This window comes from Medicago sativa, chromosome 1, assembly GCF_051527215.1.
Source record: "Medicago sativa cultivar Bolivia chromosome 1, Bolivia_mono, whole genome shotgun sequence".
NCBI classification, from domain to species: domain Eukaryota; kingdom Viridiplantae; phylum Streptophyta; class Magnoliopsida; order Fabales; family Fabaceae; genus Medicago; species Medicago sativa.
Genome location: NC_140749.1, coordinates 32,273,105 through 32,293,658, shown reverse-complemented (window position 1 = coordinate 32,293,658; position 20,554 = coordinate 32,273,105). Strand labels below are relative to the sequence as shown.

The 20,554-nt window shown below is 34.3% G+C and overlaps 1 protein-coding gene and 1 long non-coding RNA gene across 2 annotated transcripts; both read right to left on the bottom strand.

The window, feature by feature from the left end:
- Window positions 1-4,861: 4,861 nt before the first annotated feature.
- Window positions 4,862-5,665, bottom strand: LOC146954374 (uncharacterized). Its single transcript, XM_085744494.1, has one exon. It carries the CDS (start codon window positions 5,663-5,665, stop codon window positions 4,862-4,864), a length of 804 nt encoding a protein of 267 aa, XP_085600620.1.
- A 922-nt stretch (window positions 5,666-6,587) lies between these two features.
- LOC146954373 (uncharacterized) lies at window positions 6,588-9,434 on the bottom strand. Its single transcript, XR_015032527.1, has 3 exons — window positions 9,130-9,434; window positions 7,913-8,886; window positions 6,588-7,395 (listed from the first exon to the last, which is right to left on the bottom strand). It is a non-coding gene; the product is annotated as an uncharacterized LOC146954373 (long non-coding RNA).
- Between the last annotated feature and the right edge of the window lie 11,120 nt (window positions 9,435-20,554).

Genomic DNA, 20,554 nt, shown 5'->3' with positions numbered 1-20,554 from the left:
TCAAATTTCAATGAACTCTAATCATGTTTAGACCACATTTTGCAAATGACTAATTCAACCTCACAATTTCATAAATCTCATGCCCATGAGGCCTCTCTCTCTCATTCTTCAAAAACCAATTTTCAAACTTAAAATCAACCAACAAAAACAAAAAAACATTTTTGGAAGAGAACTACGGTGGATTTGATCCCTTAATCGGGTACGTAGGCAAGGGACAAAATTCCTTCAATTCAACTAAAATAAAAATCCAAAAACATTCTTCTCCTTTCCATTCTTCACTTAGAATACTTTTAGGTTTAATAAATACTTTTCAAAATAGCATTTAAAAATAAAGCGCGCGCGTAGAAATTAAAGACGGTTCCTATAGGTTACTATAGTCGTTATGGGTGCCTAACACCTTCCCGTAGCGAAAACAACTCCCGGACCTCGATTCTCAAGGGTTTTGCTTACTTTTTCCCTTCCCAAGAAAAAATAAGATATCACCGGTTTAAAAGGTTCAAACGTAATCAATGTTTGACACCCGAAAACCAAGATAAAACACCACATGCATCCAGAGAAAAGTCTAGAACATTGCATGCATTTGAATAATTGATGAGTTGTGTCATAATTGAATGTATGACTTGGTGAATTTGTGTATTGGTGAAATTTTGTGAATGTTGTGATGATGTGGATTGGTGTATATGTACATTGGTGAATTTTGTGGATGGTTGTGAATAATTGTATTATGCTCTAATTGCATGTCTTAATTGTTTGTGCTTATACACTTGGTGAATCAATTGATGATGGTTATTTAATAATAATGATGAGGTGAGATTTGTATATGTATATATATACATATATGAGGTGGTGATGTTCTTTGTTGATGATGATTTACTTGCTTATAACTTTGAAATGATGAACTGTACTTGTTGAGTTAAGTATGCTAAGTGAAGAATGAGGTGAGTAATCCTTTCATTGATTGTTATTGATAAATGATGAGATTGTGTCGATGTCTTGATTAGAGAATGAATATGTCTGATACGCAATGATAGCTTGAGGTGCAAGTAATGGGGGATATTAATCATGTGATGCTAGTATTCTAGGAGGGATGGTTATGTATGTGTGATATGCATGAATCCTTGAATGCTATGTTTTCGTATGGATTATGATTATTAACCCCCTTAGGAGGGATGGTTATGGATGGTTATGCATGAATCCAATATCAACCCCCTTTTGTATTTATGATAATTTCAAATACATACTTTTTAAGGTGTTACTTTGGTAAATAATAATTGTACATTTTTTTTTTCATTTACACATTCTTCTTAACTTGTATGAAACAACCAAGTGGAAAACTGCCAAGGTCAAGGAGGGATTATTATTAGGGTTAATATATGTTTACCCCTGTAATATTAGTGAATTCCAGTTTACCCTCTGTAAAAAAAAAAATTGTTTAGATTTCAACCCTATAATTTGAAGATTTTTGGTTTTAGACCTTCATGAATTTCCACTATACAAAATCAATGATATGGCAGGGGGTAACCTGAAATATCGATGATATGGCAGCGAGTAAACCAAAATTCTCTCAAATTACAGGGGGTGAAAGTCCCTTAAATTTTGTAATTTGATACCATGAAGGTCCAAAATCAAAAAATCTTCAAATTACAGGGTTGGAATCTAAACAATTTTTTTTACAGGGGGTAAACAGAAAATCGCTAATATTGCAGGAAGTAAACATATATTAACCCTTATTATTATTTATCCTCTATTTACATATGATCCACGAGTCATCCTGTTTAACCGTAGTTAATTCAGACTATACTACAGAAACATCCTATGGTTTCATTTTTCAATGTTAGGTTAGTTGCATTGAACCAGAGGCAAAGTCTTTCATCTCCACCATTCGTTTATTTCTATTCAACAATCAAAGACTAATGGTCCATCGATGACTTATTAAAAAAAAGGGTTAATAGTGATTTACCCCCTATAATATAGGTCATTTCCGGTTTTCCCCTTGTAAATTTTTTTTTTTTTAATTTCATCCTTGTAATTTGACGATTTTTTGGTTTTGGACCTTCACGGAAAATTTTACCCCCTGTAATTTGAGCAAATTTTGATTTACCCCCTTGTAATTTTAGCAAATTTCGGTTTACCCCCTGTTAATTTGACAAATTTCGGTTTACCCCCTGCCATATCTTCGATTTTGTACAGTCAAAATTCATGAAGGTCTAAAACCAAAAATCATCAAATTACAAGGACGAAATCCAAAAGAAATATTTTACAGGAGGTAAAACCGGAAATGACCTATATTACAGGGGGGTAAAACACTATTAACCTTAAAAAAAAAAAAAAACAATGGTCCACTGGTGTACCACACATTTAAGGTGGTGAAACTTACATGCCCCCTAGCCAATTTAAGAGTACTTAGAATGGAGTTGTCCGATTTCATTTAAAGTGTTTAAATGAGTGTATTTTATAATTTTGTTTTTGTTTTTTTAAGGATAATTGTTTAATATTTTTTTTTTTTGAATAAAGATGATAATTGTTTAATATTATTACTTAATAATCACTTATTCTTTACGACTCAACACCTCAAGCAAAATTATAAAACGGATCCACAAATTATGACTTTACACCATTACATTTCAATAGAATTCATTTATTTTTAATTAAAAAAATTGTTTATTTTAGGCTTAAATATGTAAATCGTCCCTGTAAGTCCGCATGTTTTTGGTTTTCGTCGCTGCATCTTTTTTTGTTTTAAAATAACTCTTGTAAGTTATAGACATTTTGGTTTTGGTCTCTGCTGTCATCATCTGTTACAAAAACGTCTATGTGGCAAACAGAGGATGATGTGGCGATGTGTGACGTGGCAGACGACGCTGATGTGTCGTTCCATATGCTGAGTCACAAAGTTAGAGGGACCAAAATCAAAAAACAAAATTCGTAAAGCAACCAAACCCAAAAATTCATCGAAAACTTCATCTTCTTCCTTTCCTTTTCTCTTCTTCATCATCTTCAACAGTACACATCCTCATCAAACTTCATAGAAACCCAGAAATTCATCAACAAACATCAACATCACTACACTAGAAATTCATCAAAAATTTCTTTGAAAACCCCCTTTGATTTTAATGAAGCCCCACTCTCCATTCTCAAGATTAACTCTTACCTTCCCTTCAGGTGAGGTCAATTTACCTTCTCTTTGTTTAGGATTTGATTTGATTCAATCTGTTTCTTATCTATATGCTTGCAGTTGCAGGTAGAAAGAGCTTAGTTTTTTGGTGTGATTGAAGAAGATTTATGGTATTGATTGATAAAGCCATGGTTCGAGTTGTTGTTTTCAATGTTGAAGATTTGATATCTGCTACCCGTTCATATTATGATATTGCCAATTAAGTATTGCATGCTTGTTTTCATATTTTAATATCTTTGTATTTAATTTTTCTCAATGCCTTAGATTTTGTTGTAAATGATGATAACAAAACATATGCATATTTATGTATTTTAAAAGACTAATGTGTTTAGCACTAAATTTTTCTGAGATGAGTTAGAAGTTTCATGATGATTGGTTATAATTTCTTTAAATTGTCATTCATGTTATTATTTTTGGTGTCATTTAGTAGTTGATCTTTCGATTTGCATGCTAAATATTGAGTCAAGTGAAACCATGTGAAATCTGCAACTAGAGAGAAATAATAAGTCTCTGTTGATTGCCATTCTAGCTTGCCTCATCTAGAGGATACTTTTGAATTTCATCCATTAGCATTAAATGTATTATTAACTAGTGGGAATGCAATGAATTAAGTTAATACATAGAACCTGAGTTATGCCCACTACTGTTAAAGAATTCTACGAGTCTATCTAGTTTATGATGATACATAGACTGCTACAAGGATGGAATTTTTGTTTCCTTTTACGTGGGGGTATATTATAGAATATGCCTATAACTTTTAATTGATTAAGAGACGTCTTAACCAATATTTGTGAATTTAACGAATTCGTAGATAAAAACCCCGGGAAGAAATTGAAGGAAATGAGACTATGTCATGTTATGAATCATGGAATCCCAGGGATAAAGGTCATAATGATCAGCAAGAAAGATAGCATAGGTGTATTCATGTGGGAGATACCCATAGTGACTCATAGTAGAGTAAACTAGATTTGATAAAAGATAGCGAAATGATAGATGAGTGTTCCTATATATAGAGTTTAGTTGTGTAACTAACTCTAACTAACTCTTAACCAAGCTTCTCAAACACTCTAACTAACTATAGTCTAATAGCCCCCCTCAGACTCAAAATGGGGAAATTCACCGATTTGAGTTTGAAACACAATGAAAAATACAATGATTATTCATACTAGAGTAACTAAGTAAACTACGGGGTAAACTAAGCAAAATAAAACTGATAGGAAATGATATGTGAAGGCCCGTGAGTAAAACAAATGAGGTTGAGAAGCCCAAGCCCAAAACAGAATTCCAGCATCTGCTTGTGAGATGTAATCCCTGTAACAGAAGCAGAAGCAGACCATATCTGAACCAAAAGCAGCTTATGCAGAACGCAATTCTCCAAAACCAGCTTTTCCAAAATGCGCTTTTTGCAAAACACACTTCTCCAATAAGCACTTTTCAAACCAGCTTTTATTAAATCTCAAAAACACTTCTCTAACACACGCGTTTGTAAGGAAGAGCGAAAATAAATGTGATTCTACAAAGCTCTGAACATGAGACAAGGAAACACAATTCTAAAAAGAAATTATTCTGCAAACATGACGATCAAAACACGAAAAAATAGCAGCTAGCAACGCGATCTTGCATCCAAAACCTGAACTGAAACTGCTTTCCCAGAAACCCGTAGAAAGAAACCAGAATATAGAGCTTTTACAATGGCTTCTCAAAGAGTGGATCGAACAAAACCAAACATTGCTTGCCTCTATCCCAAGGTATCCACCACAAGCGAAAATGGATTCGTTGGAGAACAGTGAGAACGGAGAACAAAGAACATGAGAAAACACTTCCACCAGGATCAAAATCAACAATGGATTCATCATGTAATTGAAAAGACCGAACCTGAGTGTTGACGGCGGAAACAATTGATTCAATCTGTTTTCCGACGAAGAACCAAGAGGCGAAAGGCCTCGCGGCAGCGACGTCGTAAAAAGTGCTACACAATCTCACCTGTAATATGTCGATGAGAACTTTCGGCGCTTCAGAGACTACAAAATCAGTCGAGTTGCGATTCTCCAATGCAGATTCAACCTTCACTTTCTTGTCCTCTTGTGAAACGGCAAACTCAGAATCGTCGCCATCGACGATGTTGCTGCAAGGTTCAAAGAGAGCGCAAGAAATTTCACCAATCTTGTTGGAGAATCCATCGAATTTTGGTTCGATTGAAGGAGTAGAAACCGGAACAATTGGAGAATCAAAACTACCAAAAACGATGTGATTGTGCGAAGCAGAAGATTCAAGAATGGAAGAGGCAGAAGCTGATGTGAGAGCTACACCAGATTCTTCATCTTCCCTAATTTCTAAATCGGAAGCAGAAGCAACATCATCGTCTTCATCCCTAGGGTATCGCTCTGATACCATGTTATGAATCATGGAATCCCAGGGATAAAGGTCATAATGATCAGCAAGAAAGATAGCATAAGTGTATTCATGTGGGAGATACCCATAGTGACTCATAGTAGAGTAAACTAGATTTGATAAAAGATAGTGAAATGATACATGAGTGTTCTATATATAGAGTTTAGTTTTGTAACTAACTCTTAACCAAGCTTCTCAAACACTATAACTAACTATAGTCTAATATGCCACTCGAAAACGACAAGTGATGGTAACCCAACCTTTATGATTGGAGATCTCGTGAAAAAGGTTCAAATGGAAAAAACAAGTCACTTGTTAGTTATGTTAGCCCTAAATTGTTGTCCTTTTCCTGTATTGTTATGCCAATGAGAAGTGCTAATTAAATTTTAAATTTGAGGGGTAAGCTTTAAATGTTTTTAATGATTACCATATGCCTTTAGGGTGGTGTGTGGTTGTAGCATGCACTATATGGAATCACCTATATATATGAGTGTCGAGTGGGGCCGCTTGCATGAGACCGTGACGGGTCTCTAGAGCACTCATGAAATCCAGACACACGCACGGCCTAAATGCGCAACACGCGACTACACGAGAATTGTGGGGGTGTAATGTGATTGGGAGACCTCTACCATACATCAAGTGTATTGGGTTTCATAGCTTGCTAAACCAATTCACTGTGTGTTAAGTCTCATCACTCTAGGACGGGTTACATAGCTTACTACACCGTTCCGATGCATTACACTCAAAGTTGACTCAGACAATATAGCTTAATTTAAAACTTTTGAAGTATGTGGGGGATTGTTGTATATTTGAAATTATTTCAAAAGTTATTATTATTATTATTACTAGCGTCCAGACGGGCACTCCCGTGCCCGTCTGTCCGCCTTTTCTACTGCGCTAACGCATGTATGTACACAAAAATGATAGGTTGAAATAGAAAATGTTACTTTGGAATAATATCTATTCTATGAATAAATAAAGAGATATAATTAGATAGCAAGAGAATAAGAGAGGATTAGAACATATTATGATTGTTATTTATTAATTCAAATAGTTGTAAACATAAGACAATTGACATATCTCTCACTTAACACACTTCATACTATCTAAGATGCTCACAATAAAATAGAAATATAAATGAAACTTAAGAAAATTATAATATCAACCGCCCGTTATCACCTTTCATTGTGATTCCAAATGCACAATTAATCTCTTTATACCTTTGCCATTCAAAGAATAATTTCTTTAGCACTTTGCATTTCAAAAGCCTAAAATAAAGTTTGTTATATAATCACTTCATTAAAATATATTTCAAAACATGTATATTTACCTTTAGAGCTTTCTCCCACTCCTTATGGTTCTTATTCTCCACTCTATGGTTGAGGTTGGAATGAGTTTAGGGGTTGAACTTGGGTAAAGTATACATGAGTAACACAAAACAAATATCAAATAAGTCCAGAGGTACAAAATACACAAAAATGGGTCTTTATTTATAGGTATACCTATATTTGAAGAAAAAAAAAACCCAAATTATTTTCTTTGAAATAAAAATATAAGACATGTTCTACAAAAGAAATGAAGAGAATAAAATTAATTCTAGAAACAGAATAAGAAAATATTTTAACTAAAATTAGTAAACAAACCTCTCTCTCTCTATCTCTCTCCAAAAACCTTATGCCCCCTTCCTTCATCATTTCATGTGAGTGCTATGAGGATTTGCATTTAGGCCACGGTCAAAGGGTCACCTTGATGGCTCCCTATGTTCCTTAGATATTATTTTGTCTCTTCTCTTCCTCTACTCTTGTCCTCCATCTCACATTGAACCAGCGCTGATCGAAAACAAATAGTAAATGAAAAAGAAAAAGAAAGTTAAGGTTAAAGTTCAAAACTCAAAAACTGGAAATAATAGTAGTAAAATTGTACGATTTTCCTCTAACTCCCACTCTCAATTTGTTGGTTTCTAATAAGCACATGCAACGAATGGCTTCTTAAAAGATAACTAAATCATTCTATATCGATTCACAAAATCAGCTACATTTTCATAAACAGGTCGACCTTGGTTACGAAATATTGTCAACATATTTAATGTAGATACTTTAAATAATAATAATATGGTTTTTGAAATTGATCACACTATTATGAACAAAGTTTGAACAGTTTTTTAATGGTAAAAGAAAAAAAAACATAGAACAAAATCTCTAAAAAAAAAATTAAAAAAAAAAAGGAAACAAAGAAAAAATAATGGTAAAAGAAAAAAGTGTGTCATGTTAGTATAAGAAGACATGGATGAATATTAAAAACCGTAGAAGCATAACACACAAAGCAAGAGAGTTAATTGTAACCTACTAATATTTCATGATCGTCCCATTCTTGTTCCCATTAATAGTTATGGAAGATGACAATAGGAAACCACTTTCATGAAGAAAAAAAAAATGAAAACAAAGGAAGGGTTAGAAGATTCATGTTCGAAAAAAAAAGTAAGATTAAAAGATTGAAATATAATAGAAGTTACATCAATTTTCCCCACTAAAAAAGGGATTATTAAAATATAATGGGAATAGCATATGAAAATTAAAGAAAAACAAATGAATAGAATAAATCATTGTGAGGGAAGTTTGAAGAAAAAGTCAATGAAGGATATAATAGAAACAAAAAATTGATCAATAAAATCACCAACTAAATTATCCATTCATACTGAAATTGAAATTAAAAATAAGAAGTGTATGATGAAAGTATGTACCTATTGTTTTCAATTGGATGAAATGTATATTTCTCTTTGTTCTAAAATAAATGGATGATAAAAGGGATAAGAAATATAGAAACTTGGTGAAACCCTGTCATGTTTTCCTCTTTATCTGTGGATGAAACGTCTCTTGCAATTGTAATTTGGAACGTCTCTGCTCCCATTTTCATTGGTTTTTTTTGTCCTGAGAAGAAAAACAATAGAACCGCTCAATCCTCAATTCTCATTAGGAATTGTTAAATAGAAAGAGAGAGAAACTGCCATAAATCACCCTGTTAAAGCATACTCATGTGATTTTTTTCAAAAGAAGATTCATGAAGTTAACAAAATAAGATAAAAAGTGCATTATTGAATACTACACCTGAACAGTTCGAATTGAAAAGGACATTTAGATGAAAAATCCAATCTAAATTTAGGAAATTTAAAATAGTCTCACAGTAGAAGAAGAAAGCAAAGGAAAAGAGTTACATCGGTATATCATTAGAGTGCGACGTCATGTTGCTAACTGAAACTAAATAGAACTCCACTTCAATGTCAATCGTTATTCGTTGTAGTTGTAGTTGTTGGGAGCAAGCATCTGGCACATTTGAAAATTGCAATAATCAAATTAAATCTAGTCAAAACACCTTGAATTCAGATCCTAATTCTCTCAAAGCCAAATTATGCTATACTTATATGATGATCGTGTGTTGTTATGTCCAACCTAAATAAATATACGCTTGTATGAAAAGAAAGGAAAATAGAAGAATTAGACAGAAAAAAAAATAACAAAAAATAAAGAGACAATATATAGTTTGAAGTAATGACGTAAATCACTAACCATTTACCACAATTTCATGACCTCCAATATGAACCCTCTCTTAATCCCTTTCCAAAAAGAAAACTGAAAAATGTAAAATAGTTAGATAGATAAATACTTTGTATGATCACTACATCGGCTGCTGCATATTGACTCAGTGTGATGTGGTTCTTGCACCAACTATGTTAGAATCGTTGCAGCGTTGTAATGTGGGTTTACACATAATTGTCGCCTGATGCGGTCATGGAAGGATGAAGGTTCATTTAAAGACCAAAATCCATTGAGTTATCAAAGAAATTAAGAATGCATATGCAAATTTTGTATTGTATGAGATGAGACCCTCCCCGTCTTTTTTCTTCCAGTATGATGGCTTCATTCATTTGAAAAATAAGCACTCGTAAGGATCTCATCCCTCATCCGAAAAATAATAATACCAGTACAATGTGCGGAGTTTTAGCGACTAAACAATATCCATGTTTGATTTCAAAAATTACAAATCTTCATAAGCATAGTACATTTCCTTGACCAGGTTAAATTGTATAGATAGATTTAAGTCATCATCTAAGATATATCATGATAACTATATAAGAGTAAGTTCCATGTTACCTATATATGATCCAGAAACACAACGAAAAAAAGTCACCAACCTTCACAATCGATCCAAAATAGATGATCCCTGATTATATACATCTATTTAAAGGACTTCAGCAAAATAAATCAAATTGAAAAAATCAACATGTCACAACAATCCTTTAAGCCTAAACCATAAAAAGTTTCATCAAGTTTCTACTTCACCAGAAACATGGCCGCTATGATCCATAAGGTTTCAATGTTATTCCTCTTTTGGCCATATTTCTGTTTTGGCCATTCCTCCCAAATCCATACTCTTAAATTTTCATTTTGATTTATGAGATCGGTTACATCTTGTTTTTGAAAAGATGGTAACTGACTTCGAGTAGTTAATTTCTTTTTAAAATATTTGCATTTTGTGAAGGGTAATTTAGGTAAAAAAATAGGCTACACCAAAAGTGTGTTTTGCCTTTATTAATAGGTATAGATTATTATTATTATTATTATTATTATTATTATTATTATTATTATTATTATTATTATTATTATTATTATTATTATTATTATTATTATTATTATTATTATTATTATTATTATGTAGTGTTGATTTTTATTCCTACTTTATCTCAAGCAAGTTACCACGTTGACCACCTTTTCTCAAGTTTAAATTAAATTTGTTTAACAGTCAAAAATATTTGTTACGTATTTACTTGCTATTGAGATATTATTATTCCTTGCCATCATTTTAGCAACTGCTTTTGGTCAATCTCCACTTACCTAGTTAATAGCACCCAATTGCATTTGAATGAAAAAGAAAAAAGAAAAAAAAACGTGCTTAACGTTTTTCTCGGTATAGTACCTGTATAAATGAAACAACTCTTCAGTACGTGAGATACAAAATCACAAACCATTCTTCTAAATATTATTTTCACTTCTTTCAGTCTTATAAAAGTTCCAAGTGTCTGAGTCATCTGAATTTTGATTTCTCGTGTCTTGATATCTTCGGTACGATTACCGTCGAGAAGAACATGTTTATTTTGGAGGAGTTGCGCAATTCTGTGGATAATTCCTTAGTCCAGTGACGTAGTCACGCCTCAGGTTTTACGTTTCATTTTATTGTTTTGCAGATTGTGATCCTTCAGTCATCTGCTTACAACATGTTCAACATTCACGGATTAATATGTAATGGACATTCCAGGATGATAGGCTCAAATATGACATTTCAACATTCCCTTAATCTAATGCCTGTGTCAAGATTTTAACACACAAATTGGAATTAACTCAATGGTTGATTATCATCACTTTGTATTTGACATTTGTCTGCACTCTGGTTTTACTTTAAAATAAGCTAAATGGGTTTTTTATATAATTTTTGATGAAATTTTTGTGTAGTGATGTCGATGATGATGTTAATATTTGTTGATAAATGAATTTCTGAGATTTCATCAAATATTAAAAGTTCATAAAAAAACTATTACAAGTATTAAAAGTTCATAAAAAACTAAATTTTATTTCGCTGACACTTTTGATTAATAATAGGACATATATACTCTTTTTATTTCCTAGAAAAAAATCTGTTTGATTATTAATTTAAAGATCAAATGTATCAATACTTATTGAAAATTAGAAACACACAAGTTTTTTTCGTAAGCATAACTCAAAGAGAAATGATATCAACACTCTCTTTTTAGCATTTTCTTTCACACTCATGACTCTGTTATTGGGTGAAACTCATGAGCGTCTCGCCACTTAATGTAAGATCCATTTCCAATGTGTGGTATCCACATGAATTTCAAAAAATAAATGATGTCAACTACATTATCCATCAACGAAAAAGTCGATAAAGTTATTCATGCTAAATTATCGTCAATCAAAATCGTTCATTTTTCTTATAATTACCAACCCATATTTTTTCTCCATAATATAGCTTGGTGCTAAATAGGTAAAACAATAGATATTTTGGATGTTTTGAGAGCTTTCCACACATTGATTGTATCCACATACATTAATTGTATACAACTCCTTATGTATTGGACCGACCCAAAGTCCAATCCCTGATTATCTGCAGGTCAATTTTACAAAGCTCTTATACAAAAGAACCATTCCCCAACCTCACATCCACCCCAATTTGTAACGCCTCAAGAACTAGTAACACCTACCAATGACCATCAGAACCTAGAATTGATGAACTTTTTCCCTAAATAAAAAATTGAAGAATTTTGGTACATTTGTACTCTAAATCAATAAATTAATGAACATATTTATGAATTGAAGAGCTCTTTGTTGATTTTTCTATTTTTTTTTTTGTCAAGTAGCCTAGCGGTTAGAGAAATCTCCACCCTAAAGGTGAATAAGTGGGGTGTCTGGGATTCGATCCCGGTCACTACATATAATATGCATTATCCCTTACCAAGTGAGCTAAACTCACGGGGACTAATTTTTGTATTTTAATAATGATCACTATTACAAGTATAAACATATATACATTTTTTTACAAACATATATACTCTTTTTATAAACATATATACTTTTTTTTTTACATTTTATCTTATAAAATATTTAATATTCACTATTACAAGTATTAAAAGTTCATAAAAAACTAAATTTTAATTTTCTGACACTTGATTAATAATAAGACATAGTTTTTCCTAAAAAAAACTTGTTTGATTTTTAATTTAAAGATCAAATGTATCAATACTTACAAGTTATCCAACAATAAAACATTAATCTGAGAAGGTTCGTCTATGTTTATAAAATTAGCATTTTCCGATTAAGTCTCCAAAATTAAAGTAACCAATTTCAACCACCTCAACAAAGTACATCCACAATTCATATATGAGTGCAGTAGCATATACATATATGTATCATCGGCCAATTCCGATTAATTCCAAAATTCACCTAAGTTCGTCTCAACTTATCATTTTTAAAAGAATTCCATTTTTCAAAGCAACACCAAGTTAAACCACTCGCAGATGTCCAATTATACTTCAATTAGATAGGGTTAGGTGTTTGGAACTCATAGGGATACTTAAAAGATCGGCAAAAACGTGAAAAATCGGGGTTCCGGACAATGTCGAACCAGACGCACGGTTCGTGTGCCTGACACGCACGGTCGTGCTCGATTGACAACACAGGTTTTCCGATTTTTCTTGTTTTGCTGTTTCGCACATAAAATTCAAACCGTTAATCCGATTTCGATTACGTTTTTGCTTATGCGTTCCTTACACTTAAACCTATCACATTCTATCAAAAAAAAAATTCCAGTTTCAACCATCCAAAACCAGCTTCCCAAAATCTCTCATAATCAGTTATTTTCCAAATACACTTAAGACAATTTTTGACACAAAAATCTCATTTTCCCCCAAACAATTAATCAACCAAAACTTTCATTTCAAAACAAAAATTCTAGATGTTCTATTTCTTCCTAACAACATCATCAACTCACTCAAAAACACCACAAATCAATTTTCTCCATTTTGACCATTTCACCAAAAACTCATCACAACACAACAACTTGCATCACAACAACATAATTAGTGATACCCAAGACATGACTCAAGATCAACAACACAACACAACAACAAATACATCATATAAACATGATTTTATCAAGAATCAACAACAACAACATCCTTTTTCATCAAATTAAGCCAAACACACAACGGTTCATATTATCATACTTCAACCATGGAAAATCAACAACAAGAAGTTTAACATCAAATTAGCATACCCAAATTTATCATCAAATAAGGAGCTGATAGGCCAAACCGCAAGTGCACGGTCTATCGAAGTAATAGTAGTAAAAGAGTATCGTTCCGCTAGGGAGTTGTTCAATCTAATTAACTTTTTAGAAAATGATTAGAGGAGAAAAGAGATTAAAAAGAGGAGGTTCAGTTGGTTGAAATTAAATAACAATAATAAAAAGAGCCTTGGGATCATTGGTTCGTCGTAATAACGCATCCTTCACTAGCCAAGGCTTTAATCTTCTAATTTCATGGTTTACACCTTAATTTCTAAAGACCAGTTTCCCTTAGCCCCTCACCTTTCTGATCAAGTCCGGTGAGAGTTTACCCCTAGCAACCAAGCCTATTTCGCTGACATGATTACTAGAAGAGGCTTTTAGGATTGAAACTACATATGTCTCAAGAATTGCAAAGACTATTTCGCTGCCTTTGCAATTCTTGTCTAGATTCACTTGTTCCAATATCAAAGCTCCGCTTTCGCATTATGAATTGATATTTGGGATGATGGATTAACAATTATCAAACCCTCTACTTTTGTTTCTACAGTTTGATAATGGTTAATTCATGTTATAACGGTGAATCTAGATTAGAAATTAGAATTACATGAAATTAGGATCAAAGCTTGGTTCGATTAGGATTATGTCATTAGACTTATCCAACAATCCCAAGACAAGAGAAGTCTACTCACTCATGTTCATCGTAGACATGAGGGAAGAAGAGAGAAAGCAATAAAATAACAAGAAAGTAAAGAAATAAAAAGGTGAACTTTATTAAGAAAACAATTGTCACTATTGATTCCAAGAATAAAGATCAATGTTTATGATGGAGAGTTACTCTATTTATAGCTTTACAATTGACTTAAAATCTAAGCAACTACAAGGGCTATTCAGTAAAACTAAAACAGAGTAACTTGGGCTTGAAGAAAAGCGGCAAAAGGGCATCTGGAGGGTGGCACGGCCGTGCCACATGTTGGCACGGGCCGTGCCAAGCTTCTGACTTGTGGGAGACATATTTTTGTCTCCGTATCTTCGTATTTTTGTTTCGAATTTGCTCCATACTCCTTTCTTTTGCTCCAAGACACCTTCCATCATATATTCGTTCCTGAAATATAAAATATGCAATTGTAGTAAAAAGATTCAAAAAGAAAATAAAATTGCAATAAAATAAAATCAAATCTTAAATAAAACTAAACTAAATAATGCATAAAAATAGACTAAATATAGACTCATCAAACTCCCCCACACTTGAATCCTTGCTTGTCCTCAAGCAAAAGGCAATAGACATAGCAGCAACAAAAAGATTTATCATGGCAATGCAATTGAAAAACTCAAGTCTCTCTTAAGGCTTAATTTCAAAGTACACTAATCACAATCCCAAGCATTCCTTATGAACCTATTCAACCCAACATCAAGTCTTAAGTGAGTGTGTGTGTGCAGTCCAACCCTTTTCTTGCTCCTGTATAAGACAGATATTATGAGGAACAGGTTCTTCTATCCTTAATGCTAAAGTAACCGAGAAAAGTCCCTTCTTCATTTCATATAAGAGAGATGAGAATTTAGTTAAACATTAGATTAAATTAACAATTTCAGCACAAGGGGCTGCAGATTGCTTAGGGGCTATCTATCCTCATAGGAAGTCTTTTTGGATGAGTTGTCCTTTCCCCCTAGATTCAAAATCACCCTAAGTAGTGCTGCAAAATTTTATCATCTCCGCGTAGGAAGTCTTTTTGGAGAGGGTGTCTTTTCCCCTAGCTTTGATGAATTTATTTCCCTCATTTGAGGGATTTGGAACTTAAGCTCAATTAGGGAGTCACCACCACAATTAGGAAGTTAGGGAGGGAGTGTCCTTTAATCCACATGTTGGTGCCATTCTCCCGCCCCATTTTAGTTTAACAATTATAAAAGAATATAACAATAAAGCTCATTAATTATTTCCCACACAAACTTATACTACTTTTACTCTAAAGACTTTTAAGGGTCTAAGTTACCACTAAAGATAGAACGTGCTCCTTAAAATACCTACTCATACACTTACTCAAGGATTGCAACTGAGTGCTTTTCTCATTGTAGAATTTTTCACAATAAAACAAGATGTGGGTATAGCAAGAACACAAGAAACACAAGAAATCACTTTCATGTACAAGAAACAACCTTTTTAAGAGAAGACAACAAAAAAAAAATTTATGCCATGATTTCCATTAAAAACAAGCTACTTAATCATGCCTTTTGCTATAAAAACAAAACAAAAGAATAAAGTTCAAGGGAGTTTGGAAACACTACGACTCTAGACACTTTATTAGGCCCCCCACACATAGGGGAAGCATTGTCCTCAATGATTCAAAAGAAAAGAAAATTAAAAGAGAAAGAAGAAGAAGGAGTAGAAGAAGAAGGAGAGAAGAGATAAGGGAAGAGAGGAAGAGGAAAGCTCACAATTTATTGAGGACAATAAGGAGGACCTTGGAGATTAAGGTGTTGCATCATCCTTCAGAGCATTTCATTGTTCTCTTGTTTCAAGCGGTTGCCCCTTTGGACATCATTCCGGATCCCCGATAATTCAATACCTTGCCTTTGTTGTTCGGTGCTTATTCTCTCAATCTCGGTTTGCATCCATGCCCATCTTTCGTTGTCATTTAGCCCACCGGCTTCTTGGTCATGGTGCCCTCCCTCATGGTGCAAGTTAGCACCTTCTCCCACATCAACATTGTGCTCTTCATGTACCTAGTTACCATCAATATACAACAAATTTTCCTCCACCTCGGTGTTAGTCCGAGATGGGTTAGGAAGAAAAAATAGAATAGGTACATTGAGTTTAAGGGCAAATTGCATGGGTGGATGAAGTTTGATGAATTTCATAGAGATTAGCGTCTCTATGTTAAGCCTATTGTTGCCCTCAATTTGATTAATACCCTCCTCCTCACTTACTCCAAACTTCCTAGCAATGAATGTAATAACACCACCCACTACTATATCAGCTACATCTTTAGGCTTAGATCCTATGAAGGCAAGGTAATCAAGCATGTAAAAACAAGTGTTCACGGGATTATTATTAAGCATAGCCCAAAGCATGAAGAGTTCATCCGTCCTACAAGTTCCTACTTCTTTCCTACCCCAAATGGTACAAGCCATCACTCTTTGGAGGTACCTAGGCATTGGGTTATGAATGTTACTAGCCTTGTTGGAATGTGAAACATATTGATTTAAACTGGTGATGCGTTTCCAAAAGCTAGCAGGGTCATAGTCTTCCGGCTTTAGAGCTTGATGCCAAGAGTCATGGATGAACCCCGCATTTGCGAAGCCCATTTCATTGCAAAAATTTTCAAGGGACATCTCATAATCAATATTCAAAAGTCGGAAGGAGACTCTATGATCGGGGTCATCTAAATTCAACTTATCTTTCTTGAATTGTATGGAACTTAAAAACTCATAAGTGAAATTTTCATACCCCCTCATAGGTCTAAGCATCTCAACCCATCCTAATCTATTCAACAGTTCAAAAGCATTGTCCCTAATCTCTAAGACATTCAAAGTATGAGAGTCAGGGTACCTACAAGGATGCAAAGGTTTAGAGATAAGAGCTTTATACCTTTCCTTTTGGTTGTTATCCTTGAAGGCGATGCCATGATTCTTAGCCGGTGCTCTTTTCTTTTGAGGAGGTCCTCCGGAAGAGCTTGCTGGTTCCTTGCCACTTGATGACATCTTGTCATTACATAATTTCTTATGTATTTTGATCACAAAAAGGAGTTCACAAGAAGACTTATGCAGCAAAAAGAGCAGAAAAACTGAAGAAAATGCAAAGAAAGAAAACGTGTCACGATTTGGTGCAAACATGACATGATTTAGGAAGCATCAGAAGCATTGATTCGACATTATGGAAATGTGTCACGATTGGTAAAACGTGACACGATTTGGTGAAACCCTAATTCAGTTTCTTGCTCCAGAAGGTAAAAACGTGTCACGATTCACTTAAAACGTGACACGATTTAGGTGATATTCTGTGCCTATTTAAGCTGAAGTTTATTCCAAAAGCAAGGGTTACAAATCAAGGAGAGCAAAGTGCGATTTTGAGACTACAAGACGGCCAAGGAGGACGATTTCTTCATCCTTCCACCACTTTTTGTATGTTTTAATCCCTCTAATGATTATGTTATTTTTAATCACTATTATGAGTAGCTAAATCCATTAGAGGTTAGGTCTGAGATGATTCTTTGTAACCCTAATTGATACATGATGTTGTAAAACTCTATTTATTGTGAATGATTATTTAGTCTTTATTCAATTCAATTGTTCTTAATGCTTTTTATATCATGATCAAATATAAACATGATTCAGTGAGAATGAATGACTACTGACCATAGCTTTCTACTTAGACTTAATTGAATTGTTCTAATAAACATGGTTAGTCTAGGAATGGATAATCGTTTATTAGTGATATTAGGTTAACGTACTTTAAACCTTCAAAGATTATTAGACCACCTAAGGGATTAGGGGCCGTAGTTTGAGAAGAGGGTCCTAACTCAAGGGATTGAGTAGGACTATTTTGTTAACTATCGTGGGACTAGAAAATCATCCATACGAATAGGTGCAACATACCAATTAGGGAAACATTGATGATTCGAAAGACCTAAACTCATCTCTCTCTTATTCTTGAAAACCAATTTTATTTTCAGCAATTACTTTTATGTAATTAAACCAATCTACTGCCTAGTGGCGAAACAAAAAAAACCTTTATACATCCTAAAGTACAACGTAATTGAGTTATTGAAATCAAAACAGTCCTCGTGGGATCGATATTTTTACTACTTCGATAGTATTTGGTGCACTTGCCAAACACCTATCACCACTTCTCCTTGAAGCCATTTTGACCTTGACCTTGGGTTGACTTTGTAGGGTTTGGAAGATTTATGGTGGAAAGGATTGGTTTAGGGTTGGGGTTTATGTTTAAGTAAGGTTTATGAGTTTATTTGTGGTGTTTGGTTAAGAATTTGTGGTTTTGGTGAATTATGGGTTTGGGTGGATGAAAGTTGTTTTTGATTGGTGGTTTGTGTTTTGAATGGAGTTTGGGATTGATTTGTGGAAGAATTGGATTAATTTGGTGGAGTTTTGATGGAGATATGAAGGTTTGAGGTGTGATGGTTATGGAGGTTTTAGAGAGAAGTTTGAAGGTAGAGAGAGGTTTGTGTTTGAGAATGAATGAAGAAGAAGAGAAAAATTGTGGTTATAGGCATGTAGGGGTCGGGCACGGTCGTGCCACCCTTGGCACGGGCCGTGCCAACATTCTGACTTTGGTGGCCTTTTGTGTGTTAAAAATCTGGCACGGCCGTGCCAGCCTTAGCACGGGCCGTGCTAACCTTCTGGTCCAGGGTGCTTCAAAATTTTTCATTTTCTTGAATCATACTTGGACAATTACCTACAAAACAACTTAAAACAAAGAAAAACAAACAAAACAAAAGCAATTAAATGCGTGGGTTGCCTCCTACGAAGCGCTCTTTTAGAGTCATTAGCTTGACGGTTAGAAAAAGTCCTTAGAATGGATCAAAGAGATCATGTTGTGTAGATGACGCTATGAAACGTTCTTTCACATCATGATCTTTAAGCATGCAACAAGAGTAAAGAGCAGGACCTTTCATAACATTTTCCAACTCAAAGCCTACCATTTTATCACTCAATTGAAAGACAATCCTACCTTTTTTAACATCAATAAGAGCTCTCGCAGTCCTGAGGAAAGGTCTACCTAGGATTATAGGGATGTCATCGTCCTCTTCAATGTCAAGGACCACAAAATCAGTTGGGATGTATATCCCTTCTATTTTAACAGGTATGTCCTCAACGAATCCGACTAGTTTCATGGTAGAACGATCAGCTAACTTCAACACTATCTCGGTAGGTTTCAACTCTCTTATCCCCGTCCTCTTAAAGACGGACAAAGGCAGCAAACTAACACTAGCTCCTAAGTCACACAAGGCTTTGTTTATGGTTTCATTCCCAATTTCACAAGGTATGGAAAAACTACCTGGATCTCTAAGCTTAGGGGGTGTCTTCTGAATGATTGCACTAGCGTCCTTAGCCAAGGCTATTATCTCATTACGCTCTATAGTCTCTTTCTTTGAAAAAAATTTCTTTAAAATCTTAGCATATAGAGGCATCCGAGACAAAGCTTCTGCAAAGGGAAGTTTAATGCAAATCTTCCTAAGTATATTCACAAATTTTTTAAATTTACCCTCCAAGTTAAGCTTAGCAAGATTTAAAGGGGATGGAGTTTTGTTCTCATCAAGTGGTTTCACAGTTTCATCACCTAAAAGCTTGACACTTTCTTTCCCAATGTTTTTAACCTTAGCAATAGTTTCACCTAACTTACTACCCCTGAAAGAAATAGCATTGACATGGACTTTAGGGTTGGCTTCGGTTTGACCAGGAAAGACTCCCAGTGTTTGAGAAAGGGTGGCCACTTGTTGGGCCACTTGGGAAATTTGGGTTTCAAGCATCTTAGAGTGAGTAGCAATAGAATCAACTTTGGTAGTGAGCTTGGAAAGAGAATCGTTTAGAAATCCGGTTTGGTTTTTGAGTTCTTGAAGTTGTTTATTTTGGTTGGCAATAGAATTTTCCAACAAAATTTCCAAATTGGATTTCTGAGTGACTCTCTGGTTGATTGCATAGCCAGGTGGTGCTACTTGTCCATAGGGATTTTGATTTTTGTAAAAGTTTTGATTTTGTCTCATCCCTTGGTTGTATTGAGCGTTGTTCATTTGCTCAACACCACTAATAGAACTACCTAGTTGGCAATCAACACCAACATGACCAGTTATACCACAGATTTCACAAGAAGGAGATGTAGAAGCATAAGTGACAGCACTAACATTTAGTTTTTCAAATTTTTGGGTTAGTGCATCAATCTTAGAAGCAAGGTGATCACAGTTAGAGACTTCGTACATACCTGCCTCCTTTTTGGAGGATGAAGAACTAGCGATGGCTCTCTCATCGGTCCATTTGTAATTATTTTGAGCCATGTCTTCAATCAAGGCATATGCCTCCGTGTAGTTCTTGTTCATTAGAGCTCCACCTGCAGCTGCATCAACAGACATCTTAGTGGTATAAGACAAGCCATTATAAAAGGTGTGGACTATGAGCCACTTCTCT

Coding starts and splice junctions, on each gene's coding strand:
- LOC146954374 (XM_085744494.1), bottom strand. CDS start 5,665: ATGAGTCACTATGGGTATCTCCCACATGAATACACTTATGCTATCTTT.